Below are 18111 nucleotides of genomic sequence, written 5' to 3'. Positions count from 1 at the left end.
ACAAATAAATTAGGGTAAACAATAAAGGTGCACATTTTTTTAGTTTTGGAGAACTCCAAAAAACAAGTTGCTCATCCCTTTTTATTTTACACCTAATAAAGATTCTCTAAATTATTATCACAGGATCACATAGATTTGTGTACACCGGGGAGAATAGGCACTAGCCCGATTGGTAGCTCGCTCAGGTGGGAGCGCTACCCGCCCGAGTTCAATCCCTGGGATCGGACCTGGGTGTCTCACCGAGGGGGCACTGTTCATATGAACAGTTACTCCCTAGTATTCATGTCTCTCACGCGTGGAACCACAAATGGATTGCTCGTCGTCTACGGAGTCGGTGGATTCCGGTGATCTCAAAAAGGAAGCGGTTTAGGTCTATTTGTACACGATTGGTGTGTGTTTGGCGTGCGTGTGTGGAGTGAGTGTGCGTGTATGAGTAGATATTGTATCTGTACCCAGATGAGAGGCACTCAAAAAGATTTGTGTACACCGGATTCCACAAAGTTGTGCCATGATGCACATTTGCCCGCCTTATGCTCTTTCCATTTTTTTTAATCTGTGTACTGTATCTGTGAATGCTGAAGGTGAGTGGTCCGTAAAAATATCTTTTCATTGTGCAAGATTTTCTCCGATGAAGATGTGAACCGTCCTATGCTTTCTTCTACCCCATAAGGCACCGAATGAATTTAGCTAGGACCACCCACAAAAATGCCCTCCGCTGAGAGAGCCAGGAAGTAGTTCACCAAAAAATTTGTCCCCAACTTTTCCACTTCATTGAAATCGATGGCTCAAAATACTCCTGGCAAAACTTCAACCCGATCCGACGGCTCATGTTATATGGATTCGCCGCGCTTCAACGCGGATCCCCCGATCCCACCTCCACCCCGCGCTCCACCCCGCGCACAGCCCCTCTCGCGGGCAAGGTTCGAAACCCAGCGACTCCAACAAATCGATTTTCCTTCCCTTCCCTGTTCTAAAAATCACGGGTGCCCTTTCCTTCCCGCGCGCCTCGCTCGAACCCCTAGGGTTGGCCTCGCCTCCCGCCGAACCCGCCCTGCGCCGCCGCCTCGAGTGACGCGCGCCTCGCCTCCCGCGAACGTGCCCTGCGCCGCCGCCCCGCCCTGTGGGCTCCGGCCGCCGCCGCCGGGACGCGCGCAGGGGCCTGCGGGCTCCGGCCGCTGCCGCCGGACGCGCGCAGGGCGCTTCGGGCTCCGGCCCCCGCCGCCGGGACCCGTGGCGGCAGCCAGGCCGCGTTGACCTGGCGCAGCGTCTCCGCTCCACCCGTGACTCTGACCCTCTCCTTCCCTCTCCTCCCTCTCTCTCGTCTACTCCGCCACCGCTGTGCGTGCGATGCCGCCGACAGGCTCCTCCAGCATGGGATCCTCGCGCGCGTGGCTACCAGGGCGGGAGGTTTTCGTGCGCGTAGCTCCTAGATCCAGGCCAAGCAGCGTTGGAAGGCGGCCCAGGAGGGGCAGGGCGGCGGCGGCGGGCACCAAGTGGATCAGGATGGCGAGGACGACCTCGAGGAGTTCCGGCTGCCGATGAGCCACTGGCCGACCGAGAACCTCGACACGGAGGGGCCCGAGCAGGCCTTCCTCCTCAAAAGTAATCACCCGTCCGTCCATCCCATCTCTCTCTCTCTCTCTCTCTCTCTCTCTCTCTCTCTCTCCCCCGCTGTCGCCGCCCACCGATATTATCCCTCCGTGCTGCCGCTACTGGGATGAGAATCTCGTGCGTGGGCGCTAGGTCAGGCATGTCTCTCTCCCTCTCTCTGATTTCCTCAAATTGAGGTCCTGATCTAGGGTTTAGGCCATGGAAGCTACGGCTGGACTATGGGGACCCCGTCAATCCATGGCACCAATGTTGGTCTCAAGTTCACAAAACTTAATCCCCCAATCCCCCTTTACTACTACTGCCCTACGATTGCTGCTTGTTATTGGGGTTCAGAAAGTGATAGGTTACCACCAAGGTTGCAAATTATGTGCATAATTGGTCTGCAGGTTGTGGCTTTAATATAGTAGTGATATTTCACAATTTTGTACAACTATGCAACAGTTTGATGTATTTTAGATTTGGTCGATTAATACTGGATATAGTTGGCAAGTTGTTTAGTGAAATGTTCTATCAATAACAATGGTCTGCTATTGCTTGCTTCTAGCAGCTGACATACATGAAGGCTTGTGCTGTTGTGTATGCTAAATCATCTTTTACATTGCCTGCTTTTGACTCACTTTAATTGTCATTGCCCTGAGAATCATGTTTCTACGTGGCATGATTTCTAACATGCCATGTTATGCTTGACTCCACTGAACAAATGATGTGTTTTTTGGTGCTGGACTCCACTGAGTCCAAGTGTGACTGACTTGACTATTGGATCATATCCTGCTTGGGTCTAAATTTAATTTTTTTTTCAGTGCCTCAGTTCTATCGATTTATTCATTGTAACTGCAGCCTTTAATTGTTTGAATTTTGTGCAGGTAAGCAGCACATGAGTTGTCTTCTAATTAGACTGATGGTTTAATCATTCAGAAATGCATGAATATTTCAAAGTGATTTCATTATGTTGCTTGACTCTGCTGATATTGCACACACTTTGCAACCAGTCTATGCAATGATCTATACAGGTAGATAGATAATGTCCATTCCCTTTTCTATGATGCCACAAGCAGGATGGCTCATGAATGTCAACTGGCGAAGCAAATAAAAATATCTGGAATCACAACTACGGTGGATTTTTTTGGCTTTCAATTTATCTCACCTCTTTTTGCAGAATTATGGACTAACTCTTTATCAATGAAATAACTTTCGCATTTTTTTAAGTGGGTCTGAGGTCTATTTCATTATATGGTTGATGTTTGTCAAGCCTTTTACATTATTTCTTTTGTAAATAATTGCATTGGTTTTCATGTTGAATCAAAACTGTAGCAGATTCGGCGGTAGTATATGCTTAATCGATAGTTGTATACCAAAGTGACATACCTTTATTTTGGCAAGCCACCTGATGAAATAGCCAATCTATTGTAACGGACTATCTTGCATGCCTAGAAAGGCTAAATTGTTCATGTATTCAGGGTTATTGTTCAGGACATGGGTTAAAAATATAAAATCAGGTAAGAGGTGTCTTGGTTGTATCCAATGTTCCTCCATGACACATGAAAATAATACTTCTAGAAATAGAATAAATTCTGGATAAAATAAAGCTGTATATGTGCATTCAGTTACTTCAATATGTGCAAATACTTCTTCCTGATTAATTGATCAGTGTTATGCAGACAAGAAGGAAAATGATTTAGCATGTAAGCTTCTTTTGAGGCAAAATTTCAGATTTATTTTTTTTTATTTTTGAAACTTTTCTTACAAGTGTGCAGATGTTTGTGGTGCTTTCAGGCCATGTTGCAGACGTGCTGATGATGATCCTTTCAGGAGATGGTATAAGTAGAACTGAAACTCTACATTGTATAAGTAATTAGCATCTCAACTATATATTTGACAGTATGGAGATGCCCAAGCCGAGAGCAACACGCACTGCATGAAGACCTCTTTCTTATCCATTGCTGTAGAGGAACTGTACCAAATTGAAAGGGAATTTGTACCATGATTTCATAGAGTGCTTACTGCAAAGGTATGGTTACTACTCATGGTGTTCTTAATAATATAATATGTTGTCTGCATCCAGCATTTAAGTTCTGGGCATTTTTTTTGTTGATGAAAGCTTCATGGGAAGGTAAAATTGGTTTACTCTTGGTGCATGACAAAGATTATTGACCGCATCTTCAGGTTTCAATTGATAATTCCATTAAAGCAGGAACGGTGTAGGAGGTGATGCTGAAGCTGTTGACATTAATATTGTGTAGGTGGATGGGATCATTCCACGCTATGCTTGTGCTACGGAGGCCCCAGAGTTGCAAGATGATGGCATTATCATCGCCCTCGCTAAGTCCACTGCCATGGCAAATTTGTGCCAAACACAGTTGCGGAGATGTGCTGAGTCTGCTACCAGGTTGCTTGCTCAAGGTTAGTACCAGGGATGCATTGTGACGGGCTCCTGATGTTGAATTCTATTTTGTGTGTGTATGTCATTGTAAGAGAAAAGAATCATAAAGAGGGAAATAATTTATAAAAAGCTGTGACATATATGCCTAACACAGATGTTAACACTTCAAGCTGTCATCAGAATGAATCCATGTAAAACTCCTGGTGCATTAAGTCGAGTATTGCTTTAACTAACATCTATTGCTTTAACTAACATCTATTGCATTAAGTCGAGTGGTGCATTAAGTACGGTAGGATTGGTCTTATTTGTTCTTTTTCATTTTTCATGCAAATTGATTTTTTTTCCACGTGTGTGCTCTGCTCGGCTAAACTGGTAAATATAGCATGAGAGTCACAATCCTGAGGTCTACGCAAACTATACTTTTTGTTTGTCTATGTTTACAGTTTTCAAAAAAAAAGGAAGCGCTATAATGTTTGTCATGATTGATGACAATGGATGTTAATTAGTCAGTATGGTGTGCATATCTGATAATGCAACCAACTCTTGCCAATACATGGCTCTTGCTCTGACTGTAGTCATTGGATTCTCTGTTGAAAATTTTTATTTTATCAGTTCTTATTTCCGGAAAAAACTATGTGATGGATTTGTGGAATTGTGGCCAACACATTCAATTTGTGCAATTGTATAGATGGATTTGCAAGAGAATAGATTCAAGTTATTTGCTCGGGCTTCTGGTCTTATCACAGCCCTGTATGCATTTTTTCTGAGTGCAATTATGTGATGCTGCACTTAAATATGTTTATTTTTTTTAACCCGTAGCGTCAGCATGGGCCAATTTATTAGTATTTTATAGTACTCCAAATACCACCAGTGCCAATACTGCAGGTACTGTTTGCAAATACAGCAGCTGTACGTGAGAGCTGTACGCGACCCCTACCTCGTAATTGCTGATCTCAACGTCATCCCGTTCGTCCATATAACCGGCGGAACGGCGCCGGGGGGCACGAAATCCGCTCCGGTTTTGGCATCTTGCTGCATCACACGAAAAAGAAACCACAAGGCCTAGGGCAGGGAGTTGACGAACTTTGATGAACACCGCACCAGAGCCGATTGGACAGGCTTTTACCCCAGCCGGCCGGCACCCGCGCGCTCACACGGGAATCGTGCCACAAATCTTGGGAGCCTCGTGTCTACTAGGAGTATATCTCTATCCCCGAGAGCGCCGAGCCGGGTATAAATCGCGTGACGCCTTCACTGGAAGACGTCGATCTCACGTCTGGACGACGCCACAGCCCGTGCCCGAGACCGGCCGTACTGGTACTGCTGCTCTACCGGCTGTCCGGCTCCGAAAGGAAAAGGAAGGGCTGCCCCTACACCATCCGCGGACCTCGGGGCGAGGCCTGGCTGGCGCGGCGAGCGAGAGCCGTCGCCGCCGACGGGAGAGCCGTCGCCGCCTCGCGGGTCATGTGTTGTGTGACGCCGCCGACAGATGTGGTGGCACGTCGGAGCCGAGGCGAGGCGCACGGCGCGCTTCGACTCCGCGATTGGGCCGGCGACGCTACGGTCCCGGGCGTGTCGATCGGATCGCCCGCGCCCGGCGTCCGGTCCCATCCCAGCGCCACCCAGGTGATAAGCGTGAGCAGCATCCGCAGCAAACAGCAGCGCCGGCGGTTGCGCTACTGCTACATCCGTTTTAAATTATAGTCTGTTTAATTTTTTTATTTTAAATTTGATTGCCCGTTTTATTCAAAAAATTTATACAAACATTACTAAATTTAAGTTATTTTTAAAAATTTTATGACATTTAGTATAATTTTTGTTGAATAAAACGAGTGATCAAATTTAAAATAAAAAATTAAATAATTGATAATTTAAAATACAGGGAGTAGGGGATAGCTAGTGCCGCACGAACTGATCAACGTAGGTGGCCGTTCTCAAGCTGGCACGCGTGACTAGATGACGGCCCTGCCCGCGTGTGTACGGTACCGCAGCTCAACTTAACCGCTCATGCACGGTCTGAGATCTACCAGACTCGATCTCTCCGCGATCCGGAGAAAGAAAGAAACGCGCCGAACAAGAGGTAGCTTTCGCTGCAACGTACCCAGCGTGACGATTACCATCCAAACAACGCGCGGTGCACCGCAGCCCGCAGGTCGCGCGCGTCACGTAACGTCTCCCTCTGCCGGTCGTCCGCCCCGTACCCGTCGCGTCGTCCTTTCCTTTCGCCCCTGGGCTCGGGACCGGCGCCTCTGTGTGGGAGGGGGCGCAGTGGCGGAGCTAGAAATGAATCAGGGGGGCTATTTTTCCCTGACAAAGAACCAAGGAGGAGGGGGGTTATTTTTCCCTGACAAAGAACCAAGGAGGAAGAAGTATGTTCTTGGTAGGTAGCGCTAGGGATTGGATCAACCACAAACTGATTGAGATTGATGGGTTGCGGCAGTCATAGTCCGATTCATCTCCCAACCGGCTGCAGACGCCGGCGACCGGCAGACGATGGAGGCCGTAGACCGGGGGGCGGGGGATGACGAGGCGACAAGGCATGAGCGGCGATGCGTCAGTCACCTCGGCGCTGCGTGCCGTCTGCAATTTCTAGCATGGCTGCCAGTCTGGGTGATTGGGTGTATACAAGATAGGCGTTGAAAGCTTCAATTCTGCGTATATCTATGTATATACCTATGTGATTTTATTTTGATCTAGCGGGCAATGGCCCTCTTTTGACGACGTGTAGCTCCGCCACTGGGAGGGGCACATGCACGTTCCATGATCCCATCCTACCCGCCGGCGCCGCGGTCAAATCCACCCCCGCCCGCCCAAAAATCAGCCACCACGCCACGCCTTTCCGCCCGACGGGAGCCGTCACGGTTACTGGAGGGAGAGGGACGCGTCCCCTCCCCGTCCGGTCACGTCGCCACCGCCAGCGCGCTCTGCCCCCCGACCCGACCCGTCGCTCTCCCGCATTCCCATTCCCATTCCCCGAGGACCACCACCGGCCGGCCCCGTCACGTGTTTCATGCCACGCGACTACGCGGGAGCCGCCTCGCCTCCGCGCCCCGGGCCCGACCGGGCGTCGGGCCCGTGCGCCCCACGCCGCCACGCCCCCACTTGCCCTTTTCCTTGGCACGCGCTATTAAGGACCTGTTTGGTTGCTAGCATATGTCTAGCCTGGTCTGGTCTGTATCCGCGGGCCTGGCTCACCCCAGCCAGGCTGAGTGCATGCATGCTCTTTTGTTTGGTCGGTTGCAGGCAGGCAGTCTGGTTCGGAAGGGACGCCGTTTAGTTACCGGAACGAGTGTAAACCATGTAATAAAAATATATCAAAATAAATATTAAAATGTTGATTAGTTATAATGTTATATCATAAAAAAAATTAATTTACCGCATATAGTCTTAATTTGTTTTAAAATCACTTAATATTCACTAATTATGTACCAACGACGTCATTACTTGTGCTAATCATGCACGGCGCGAGCCTGGCTCCGTGGATACGGCCGTTTCTGGCGTTCCGCTGGAGCCTGGCCGCGAGGGCTCTTCTGCATGCGCACAGCCTGGCTCGGAGGGTAGAGCAGGCAACCAAACTGATGGACCCTGCATGCGGTGAGCCTGGCTCAGCCCCGTGCAGGACACCAAACACGCCCTAAAGGGCAAAGGCCACTCGCCCATTCGCGAGGGGAGAGGAGGAAAGGTACAGCACGAGAGCACCTTGTCGGAGGGCCGCCGCCGCCACTGCGTTGAGTTGAGCTTGAGCTTGGACGACGCCTTCCGTTCGCCTGCTGTTTCTGTTTCCGGTGAGCTAGCTGAGGAATGGCGGCGGAGAAGCAGGAAGAGCGGGCCGCCGCCGCCATGGTCGGGCGCGCGCCGGCGAGGGAGAAGTCCAGCTTCGCCGTCACGTGCGGCCTGCTGAGCCAGTACCTCAAGGACAAGAAGGGCGGCGGCCTGCAGGGCCTCGGTGGCCTCGGCATGGCGCCGCCGCCGCCCGCAGCGGCAGCTTTCCGGCCGCCGACCACCATGAACTTGCTGTCCGCGCTCGACGCGCCGGCGGCCGAGGGGCCAAACGACGCGGCGAAGGCCACGCCGCCCGAGGAGGCGGAAGGGCACGATCAAAAGACCGCCGAAAATCCAAGGTAAATAAATAAAATCCATATCTGTCCGTACACTAGCTAGTAAACTCGTGATGAAAGCTCAACCGTTTCCTTCAACTGAAAGAAAAGGCAGGGCGTAATCATGTCAAGTACGTCGTCCTCCCAGCAACGCAGTACGCAGAGCGCTCAGCTTAAAAAAAGAGAGCAGTTTTGGCCTGTTTTTGTCAAAGACATTGGGAATTTGCTGATGATTTTGGTATCAACCTTTTGATTATTAGGAGGGAGGCGGCGGCAGCAGCAGCCGGGGAGGACGAGCCGCAGCAGCTGACCATCTTCTACGGAGGAAAAGTGGTCCTCTTTGACAAGTTCCCGCCCGCCAAGGTCAAGGACTTGCTGCAGATCGTGGACGCTGGCGGCGACAGGGCCGGCGCCACGGTGGCGCCACAGGCTTCACGGAGCAGCCTCTCTGGTAACTCTTCCTCCTCTCGCAGCTCAGCCATGGCACAGCGATATTACTTGGCACGGGCGGGCCCAGGATTTGAGATTTGGGTAATTGAAATTTTCGAAGAGCGAATTTTTTTTGGCAATCTAATATATATATATATATATATATATATATATCACATAATTAAGTACCAAAATCATAGCATTATCATAGCATAACTTAAAATTGTTCGATAAACATGTAAAATAAATAAAAGATAAAACAACAAATGATAAGAAAGCTTACAAATTTCAGCCTACAGTTTAACTTTTCGATCCTAAATGGCCTGAAAATAAGAGATGATGTCCTCATCCTTAGCTTGGAAGAAGAATTCCTTTCCAATGAATGTGACCGAGCAACCATTCAAAAATTTCTGCCCCATCTTGCTTCGTAGCTTGTTTTTGACAAAGTTCATTATAGAAAAGATTCTCTCAACACCAGCAGTTGCAACAGGGAGAAGTAGCACCAATTTGAGAAGTTTGTAAACAATATCATATTGAGAAATCTTTTCTTCTTTAACTAGCATCATAGATAACTCTGCTAGACTTCTCAAATTTTAGAAGTTGTCATCATTCCTCATTTCATTGATATATCGATTCAATTGAAAAGGAAGTTGGTTCATTTCTTCAAATGTAAAATCACGAGGATAGAACTTAGCAAGCTTAATCAAGTTTTCACCATTAGTAGATGGAGTAACAATCTCTGGCTCGGTTTGTTTTTTCTTGGGGCACTCTTTTGCAAGAAAGAAAGCAGATCAGTAACAGCACTACTACCCTTCTTTCTCTTCATGTTTGAACCTAAAAATTGCAGTCAATCGTATCACTACATTGCTCTACAATTATCACAAATTAACAAGTAAATGGTAATCATCACTCACAAATCAGAACATGTGCTGGTGCTGCAGTGCTGCTCCTGCCTCTGTCCGACCAGGCAAGCGCCGCCGGCCCGCCGCCGCCTGCAGCCTGCTGCTGCTGGGTGCAGGGCGCTCCTCGCCAAGCGCCGCCGCTGGGCGCTCCGCGCTGCCGCCGGTGCTGGCCCCCGCAGCCTGCTCGGCCGCCGGCGCTGGCCGCCCTGCCTCCTGCCCTGCGCCCCTGCCCGTGCCCGCGCTCGTTGCGCGCTAGGCTGCAGCCGCTGTGGCGCTGCCCCTGCCAGTGCCGGCCGTCGTTGCCGCGCGCCCACGCCACCGCCGGCCGCCGCTGGGGTCGGGGGCTCCTAGGGTTACCAGCGAATGGACAATAGCTCCTAGGGTTACCAGCGAATGGACAATGGAGGATTGGAGGTGGAGGAAGCTTGGGGGCGGCTTGGGCTGAGGCCTGAGGGGAGGTGGGAGTGGGAGGAGTATGGGCCGGCTCAGAAGGTTGGACAGTGGGCTAATTGAGCCCAAGTTGCGAAATAGAGCTGAAAAGCCTATTCTAGATTGTATTTTTTTTCATTTTATGATACATATACATAGCATATACTATATGTATAAATTTTTTTGCCAAAAATTTTGGGTATTCAACTGAATACCCATGAATACACGTGGGGCCCACCCCTGGTACATGGAGCGTTGGAAAGAAGAATTCCTGTATATATTTTTCATGAAACCTTGTCGGTGACAGAAGTGTTTTGGGTTTTGCTAACAGACATGCCGATTGCCAGGAGGAATTCGCTCCACAGGTTTCTCGAGAAGAGAAAGGGCAGGTAACTGAGTTCCACGCTTTTACAATTTTCAGGGCTACAAAAAAAATAGTTGCACCCGGAATTACCAATCAAGTTTAATCAGGATCATGACATTTTTTCCTTCTATGCTCCTCCTGAATATAATCCCAGGATAACTGCAAAGGCGCCATACCAAGCCAGGAGCCCTGTTGGCGCCGACGCGTCCAAGCAGGCGACTGGGGACAAGAAATCCTGGCTGGGGCTGGGCCAAGAAGTGACGGTCGTCAAGCAGATCTGAACATGGTTGGAAATGCAAGCATGCCAATCAGTAGAGACTGTCAGATTCACGGTTGGTGCTCGTCGTGCCGTAGCTTCAGGTTAAGGGAAAGAATAATTTTTACCGTCAGTTATTACTGCTAGTGAAGTTAGGGATATTGTTCAGCTGGCGGCCGGCATACGTAGTGGCATACATAGTGGCATAAGGGCTAGCCGTTCTCGTTTGCTGCTGGAGGTGCATGTGCGTGCTCACAGCAGTTTCGCTGTGTCGGTCTCAGTCTGTGACCGTGTTACTATGTTGCAACGGATGGTTGCCTTGCTCGACATATGTATGCTTTTGCTATGGAACGTTCAGCAGAGTACGTTCCTTGCCATTTCTCAAAAATTCGTTGTGCTCTCTTCTCTTGCGCCGGATCCTCCGTCGCAGAGGAGACTTGTACGTTGAGTTCAAGATGTTTGCACTATTTAATTTTACGTTTCTTCAAAAAAAAATTTACAAAAGTGTATGCGTGTAATGTATTGTAGACTTGTAGTATTGTTGTATAAGTGCGCTTTTCTAAATCCAGCTCAAGTCGTTTACAGCAGCAGCGGCAGCAAAATTGCAAAAACCAACTTGAGAGCTACAGTGCCTGGAGCTTTCGCAGCACACAGGAGTACTAGCTCTTTTCCGAACGGATTACTAGTAGCTTGAAATGGAGTCTGCGCAGTAATATTACCACGATTCGGTTTTCAGCCAAGTAGTTCCTGATTTCAAAAGATAAGCTTTCGGCCAGCGAAGACTCTGGGATTTCAGCTGCGAATTGGCTTGTAGTCCAATGGTATGACGGTCTAGGGGGACGCTATCCACTAGAGTTCAAATTCTGATGCTCGCATCTTTTCCTAGGATTTACCGGTGTTACACGTTAAGTGGTAAGCGATGTTCCCGTCGACGACGAGGCGCCAGTGGTGACTTCGGGAATCTTCAGATCTGCCAGTGCTCAAGTCCTTCGGAGGTGCTCATAGGGGTAGGGTTTGCGTACGTGTATTCATAGGGTATGAGTGTGCGTGCGTATTGTGGGCGTCTTCGTTGTACTGTGTGATTCTAAAAAAAGACTCTGGGATTTCGGCTCTGGTGGCGCGGTCTTCTGCTAAAAGGACAGGACCTTGCACCCTTCAGAGTGGTAAATAGAAAGAGTCAATTCCCTATATGCCATCGAGAAATATAACACATTCCCTATGTGCCATCGAAAATTAGCTCATCTCTTCTATGCCATCATTTATAATTTTTCATCCCTTACATGCTGAAAGGATCGATGGACCAAGAGGGGGGGTGAATTGTGTCTTTTTTAATTTCTAAAACACAATTAAGCAACCTTAACCTATGCAATGCTAGTAAGTCACCAATTCACCAACCGGATAACTAAGCTACCTACACAAGCTATGAGTGATATAACGAGAAGTAAAGCCTAGCAAGGTAGAGCTAAGTTATGATCTCTAAGTCAAGCACATGAATAAATTGCATGAAAGAAAATGCTTGAATAAAGAGAGTGGACAAGAGACGACCGGATTTTTTCCCGTGGTATCGATGTGTTGGCACACACCCCTAATCCACGTTGTGACACTCACAAAGAGTCTTGTCACCTCCCAAGTCATCGAGACGAGGGCGCTCACTAAGAGTCTCCGTTCACCATCCCGGCGTGGTGGAGATCAAGCCACGTACAATCTTCTTCTCCGGGTCCCACAATCCTTGGCAAGCTCCGCGAGAAACACCTCGATCACCAAGATCGCCTAGGTGATGCCAATCACCAAGAGTAACAAGCTAAGGCCTTCACTTGAGCAAGAACCGATCACCAAGAACGGATGCACACAAGCTTCTCTCTACTCAAGTCCTTAATCTTGCTTCTTGATTGATTGAATGAACAAGTATGTGAAAGATGAAGCTCAAGGTGGCTCTTGACTATAGTATGAGTATTTGGATGTTCCTGGTGTCAAGAGTGGCAAAATGACCCATTGGAGGGGTATATATAGGCAGCTCACACGAATAGAGCCGTTGGAGAAAAGCTGCCAGAAAACTGCGTAGCGCCGGTCAATCCGACGATCCTCCAATAGCCAGCGTCGGTTTAACCGATGAATGTAAACTGCCCATTCTGAAAACTAGCCGTTACAACTTGGGCAGATTAACCGACGCATCATCGGTTTAACCGGTGAGTGTAGTTGTCCACTGATCAACTGAAAAACCAAGTCTCTGGACAACTGTACCAACGTTAACTCAAACCTATCGTCGGTTTAACCGGTGAGTACAACTTCTGAAATCCCTGGAAAAAACATCTCACTGGTCAAATGCACCGACGTCTCATTTCAAACATCATCGGTTTAACCGGTGTATAGAACTTGAAATACTCTGAAAAAACCAACTCTGGACTAATGCACCGACGTTAAATTCAAACACGTCGGTTTAACCGGTGTATTGACTTGTCCAGACTCTGCTGACTTTGTTTAACCGACGTATAGAAATTTGTAAGCGTCGGTTAAACCGGTGTTAAAGACTTTTTCTGATTTTGTCTTTTCTGATTTGAGTCTTGAATGAAATCCAAATATTCTTGAGATATAAGATGAGAACCACTTATTTGAACTTCTAGGAACCTGAGTGACCATAGTGTGCATCCATTTTTGATTGACCATGTCCATGCTCAAGTTACTTGGCCTTAACCCCTCTTAATAGTGCGATCACTACAAAACTATAAAACCTATACTAACATAAGCGTCCTTCTCAACCTTATGACACTTAGGACTAGAAAGATCCTTAGTCTTGACATATATATGAGTTGAATACCGAGATCGCCTTTTTGGATAATGAAATTGAGGGGCCTCTTTTGACATATGACCAAATGAGCGATAATGATCTATTAAGCTGCACAAACTCATTAGTCACAATAATGGTTGTCATTAATCACCGAAACATACCTTGAGGGCCTAGATGCTTACACATGCCATTACCGTTAAATTCCAGTGTTAACACCGTCAACCTTTCTCTGCTGGGACGTTTTTACCCCTGCCTATCGCATGGCCTTGTCAAGAACCCATTCGGAGCCCGACGCTGGCTTCTTGCTGCAGGTGTCGTCGGCGACCGTGGACGGCGGGAAAGAGCGGAGCACGGAGGTCGGCGACGCCGCCGCCGTGTGGGACTCCTCGCCGGAGTCGTAGGATGTGGCGGACGAGGACGCGTTCTTGGACGCCGCCGCACGCCGCGGAACCGCGGCTCCGCGCCGCTGTCGGCCTTCCTCTTCCGGCCGGGGAGCACCAGCTTCACCCTCGCCAAGGTCGTGGCCGCGGCCGCCGAGGACGCCGCGGCCCTGGCGGGCGGCGCCTCCTTCACCGCGCGCTCCAGGCGGATCTCCTGCACGTAGTGCTTCACCCTCCGGCGCGCAACGGCGGCGGCCTCCGCGTTGTCGTCGTCGCCGGACGAGTCCGTGGCGTCGTAGTCGTTGCAGAACACCCTGACGGTCCTCGGCCCCGACGCGGCGCTCTCCTTGGCCGGCGCCGCCTCCACCGCCCGAGAGGTGACCTCGACGTGCTTCGTGCGCCTCACCTTGACGTGCTCGGCGCATGGGAGCACGACCGGCGCCGCTCTGCCGCCGCCGGGCGACCAGCGCTCCAGCAAGGGCGGGCGCGGCGTCAGCGTGCCGCGGGCGTCCGAAGGCGCGAGCCTGGAGGCGCATGGTGCGGCGGCGGCGGGGAGCGCAGGCGAGGGAGGAGGCCATTCCAGTCGCCACCGTGCCGCGAGCACCTCCCTCCCCCTGTCCCCCACCGCAACGGCTTCCTCCCTCGCCGCGTGCCGGCTTCCCTCCTATCCGCCTCCGCCGACGCAGACGCCGCCGCCGCCGGAACCCGTCGCGGGCCTCAGCGAGTGTGCCAAGGGGCGCGGCCACCCTTCACCGCCGTGACCCTCCGTGCCAGCGCTGCCCGCCTGCCGGCGCGGCCCTCGCCTGCGCTCCCCGCCGCCGTCGCACCGTGCACCTCCAGCACCGAGGCGAGCGCCGCGCTTTCGGAGAAGGTCAGCGTGGACATGGAGGCGGATGCGGCGAGCGCACACAGCTTGGCCTCGCACGCCTCAGCCTCGAGTCGTGCGCTCTCCCACGGCGCCGTGTGCCTGCGGTGCGCGGTGGCTCTGGCGTGCGACGGGGGCTCCCGCACCGAGCGCGTCGAAGCGCGGCTGTGTGCGTGGCCTGAGATGTTCTTCTTCACCGCTGTGGATTCTTCTTCCTTGCCTGGTGACCAGAGGGGTAAAAACGTCCAGGTGGCCAAAGTTTGACGACGTTAACACGTGATTTTGACGGTAGTGGCTTATAGGGGATGGAAAATTATAAATGATGGCATAGAAGGAATGAGCTAATTTTCGATGGCACATAGTGGATGGGTTATATTTTTTGATGTCATATAGGGAATTGACTCAAATAGAAACGTGCTGGAACTAAAATGGAGGATTTCCTGCAGCTGCAGTCGATGGACCACCCTGCACGCTGCTCCTAGCTCTTGCAAGATCCGGGACGGAAACGGCTATGTCAAGTAGCGCACGAGTTTGGCCGGGCTCCGAGCCCGAGCCCCGGAAGAGAAAACGCACGCCAGCCGCTGCACCCCCACTGGTCCCCTACGCGACGCGAGGCCGAGGCAGACCGCGTGCCCACCCGCCGTTGCTGCCTTCCCTGCACGCTTCGGCACGTCGGTCGCGGGCGCCACCTGCGTCGTCCCGGCGCCCCCCTCCCTTCCCCGGTGCCGGCGTCCGATCCGCCGGCGTGCATCTCTCCGTGTCTGTCCGGCACTCCGGCTACGGCAGCGCCGCGGCGCCCGTCCTCCGGCTCCGCTCTCCGATGGTATCGCGTGGGTCTCGTGGAAATAAAAAAAAGAGTAAAATGCGCTGGGGTCCATAAACTAGTAGATCTGTTCTGTTTAGGTCCATGAACTTCGAAATTGCTGATTGAGCCCCCTAAACTATTTAAGTGTGTCACTTGAGATCCAAAATGTCTCTAACCCCACTGATCGTCTATGTGGACAGCCACATCAAATCCAACATGGATCGGGCCTGTGTGTTCGCGGTCACGGTGCTGTCCCAGCCTCCCGCAGGACGCCGCAGCCTCCGCCAGGGCTTCTGGCTGGCGTCACCGACTTGGCCGCCGCCGCTGCCGGATCGACGGAGGCTGTATCTCCGGTGGCCCTGGCTCAATCGACCGTTCCACCGCCCAGAGAGGGATGACCCTAACGCGGCGACGCGGTTGAGGTACTCGTGCAGCAACCCGCAGGACCCCACCGCCTCCGCCAGAGCTTCACCGCGCAGTCGGGTAGTTCTTCGGCAGCGCCGCCAGCTCCGTGGCGTGCGTGAGCTGTTGCCAAAAACGAGCAGCTGCCAGCGCGAGCTCCGTAGTGGGTGGAAGATCTGCCGCGGGCAGGCAGGACTCGGGGGGGGGGGGGTGCGGCACTCCGGCGTCCAGTGGCGGCGCCCCTCCTCCCCACACCGCACTGCTCCACTACATCCGGCCAAATTCCAGCGAACTAGGACGAGGCGGTGGTGGAGGAGGTGGGGATCGGAGGATGTAGTGCATGGGGCTCGCCGGCGGCAGGTGGCCTGCCTCTCTCTCTGACTCTCCGCTCCAATGTTGGCCTCCGCCAAGAATGCAGAGTGACGCTCCGCCCCGCTGCGGCTGACCTGCCGCTGGCCGGTGAGGCTTACCGCACTCCCGCACCTGCGCCAGTTCGCCCTCCACCTCCTCCGCCTTTAAGTGCTCCACCAGTACCGGCCCCAAACCCTAGCCCCCAAATTTCCTTCCCTTCCTTCATTACCGCCGCCACGAGTTCCTTCCCCGATGACTGCCGCCGTCGATTCGTCCTCTACGGTGAGCCATTCGTTGATTCCTCTCACCCACACCTCCTCCTCCCTCCCGTCTACCCGTTTGAGCTCTCAATCAGCCCTTTGCCTCGTCGTGCAGAGCACCCGATGTCGAAGCTCAGCCCGCTGCCGCCGTCCTTCGTCGGGCCACCTCCTCGCCGCCGTTCTCCGCACTGTGGCCGGCCGGTGAGGCTCGCCTCACCGCCGCACGACCCATGCGCACGCCATCCCTGCTCCGCTCGCTTCCCTCGCTGCCTCGCCGCCGGCCAAGACGCGCTGTGCGCGTCGTGCAAAGCCTCAGCACGCGCTGAACGTGGGTCAAGGCGTGCGATATCCACGTAGATCGGACGTGGCGGTCCACGTAGGCGGTCAATGACGGTTAGAGACGTTTTAGACCTCAAGTGACACATTTAAATAGTTTAGGGGGCTTAAGCTGCAATTTCAAAGTTTATGAATCTAAACAGAACAAGTCAACTAGTTTATGGAACCAGTGCATTTTACTAAAAAAAGGTCAGTAGGTGCTGCCGTGTTGGTCCGGGGCTCGAGGTGAACTTGGCGCGGTTTTCCTCTCGGGCATGTGGATTCCGCGCTGTAGGCTACTGTAGAGTGTGACGATAGGCCTGCAGGTCGCCGGTGAGCGCCGGACGTTTCTGCGACGATCCAGTGCTGAGAGACCTCGCACGGCCGGCAGCACAGTGGATGGATGACCCGCCGAAGGCGGCTGACTTTCTGGGCGCACAAAACACGTGCTCGCGCTTGTTTTTTAAACCGGCAAGCACTAATGAAATCCAACTCATTTGGCTGAGATAGGTGGAATTAAGAAGATCACAGCCTAGTCTGAACGTTTCTAACCTCACTCAATCCAGTTCTCCCTATACGTGGCAATTTTAGGTTTTCTTTCACTTGCAATCGGCGGACTCTGTTTTGACACGCTTTTGGCACCGAGCGTTTGAGCCAGAGCTTCGTTTTAAGGTCAATCTCAATGAGAGTGTCATAAAAATATTATAGACATATACCAATAGTATGAGAAGAGAGAAAAGAAGAGTATCATCACCATGACACTCCACTGGCACAGTTTTTAAGATTCCTGTCTAGATAACTGTTTCTATGACACTCCCACTAAGACTGCTCTAACCAACATCGTACATAAATGTAGCTGTCCACGTTCGTCGTTCGGGCAGCTAGTAGTAAATGTAGCTGTTCAATAGTAGTAATCCAGTCACCTAGCCCAATTAATTATAGGAAAAAGTCTGGTTTACCCCCTCCAACTATCGCAAAAGTCCGATTTTCAACCTTCAATTAAGAAAATGGACAACATAGGCCATTCAACTGTCAAAACCGGGCAAATTTGGCCCTTGGGGTGGTTTTGAAGGTAGTTTTCTATTTTGTGAGAATTAAAAATATTCAATTTTACACTAAAAATTATAAGTAATTCATTTTAAGTCAAAAAATTATGAAATGGGTATCAAAAGTTTTCTAAAAATGTAATCTATCTATTGTCGCATGACTTGTGAGCTATTCAAATCTAATTTTTTAATATTCATAATATGTGGTTGCTTGTAGTTATGCCTATTATTTTTAATAACTAAGATTCAAATGGAGCAATAATAGATAGGTTACATTTTTAGAAAAATTTTGGTACTAGTTTCATATTTTTCTGATTTAAAGTGAATTAGTTTTGATTTTTTAGATCTAATTAGATTTATTTAATTTTTTTAGAAAATACAAAACCACCTTCAGAACCATCCCGGGGGCCAAATTTGCCCGATTTTGATAGTTG

At 50.9% G+C, this 18111-nt stretch overlaps 1 protein-coding gene and 2 long non-coding RNA genes across 10 annotated transcripts; 2 read left to right on the top strand and 1 right to left on the bottom strand.

Moving 5' to 3' along the window:
• The first annotated feature begins 1143 nt into the window (after nt 1–1143).
• LOC120679834 lies at nt 1144–4224 on the top strand. 4 transcript variants are annotated; one of them, XR_005677339.1, is made up of 4 exons: nt 1144–1997; nt 2053–3293; nt 3366–3619; nt 3852–4224. It is a non-coding gene; the product is annotated as an uncharacterized LOC120679834 (long non-coding RNA). The 4 variants fall into 4 exon arrangements; XR_005677343.1 differs by having other exon boundaries at nt 2053–3426; nt 3491–3619; XR_005677337.1 differs by having other exon boundaries at nt 1145–1997; nt 3385–3619.
• Nucleotides 4225–7448: 3224 nt separating this feature from the next.
• Nucleotides 7449–10922, top strand: LOC120679796 (protein TIFY 10c-like). 5 transcript variants are annotated; one of them, XM_039961487.1, is made up of 4 exons: nt 7462–8112; nt 8349–8539; nt 10196–10237; nt 10367–10922. In XM_039961487.1, the coding sequence occupies exons 1-4, from the start codon at nt 7793–7795 to the stop codon at nt 10369–10371; spliced, it is 558 nt and encodes a 185-aa protein (XP_039817421.1). In that variant the 5' UTR covers nt 7462–7792; the 3' UTR covers nt 10372–10922. The 5 variants fall into 5 exon arrangements, with proteins under 5 accessions (XP_039817398.1, XP_039817390.1, XP_039817421.1 ...); XM_039961479.1 differs by having other exon boundaries at nt 7470–8112; nt 8352–8539; nt 10180–10237; XM_039961471.1 differs by having other exon boundaries at nt 7477–8112; nt 10180–10237.
• On the bottom strand, nt 8704–9811 carry LOC120679826. Its single transcript, XR_005677332.1, has 2 exons — nt 9432–9811; nt 8704–9351 (listed from the first exon to the last, which is right to left on the bottom strand). It is a non-coding gene; the product is annotated as an uncharacterized LOC120679826 (long non-coding RNA).
• Nucleotides 10923–18111: the final 7189 nt, after the last annotated feature.

Source organism: Panicum virgatum, chromosome 2K (genome assembly GCF_016808335.1).
Source record: "Panicum virgatum strain AP13 chromosome 2K, P.virgatum_v5, whole genome shotgun sequence".
NCBI classification, from domain to species: Eukaryota; Viridiplantae; Streptophyta; class Magnoliopsida; order Poales; family Poaceae; genus Panicum; species Panicum virgatum.
The sequence above is the reverse complement of the archived record's forward strand: the minus strand, read 5'-3'. Positions and strand labels throughout refer to the sequence as shown.

What these genes read in the sequence shown, in the direction of transcription:
- LOC120679796 (XM_039961456.1), top strand. Translation starts at nt 7,793, where the DNA reads ATGGCGGCGGAGAAGCAGGAAGAGCGGGCCGCCGCCGCCATGGTCGGG. An exon ending in AAGACCGCCGAAAATCCAAG is followed by an intron (nt 8,113 to 8,348) that starts GTAAATAAATAA and finishes TTTGATTATTAG; the next exon opens with GAGGGAGGCGGCGGCAGCAG. An exon ending in TTCACGGAGCAGCCTCTCTG is followed by an intron (nt 8,540 to 9,458) that starts GTAACTCTTCCT and finishes CTGGTGCTGCAG; the next exon opens with TGCTGCTCCTGCCTCTGTCC.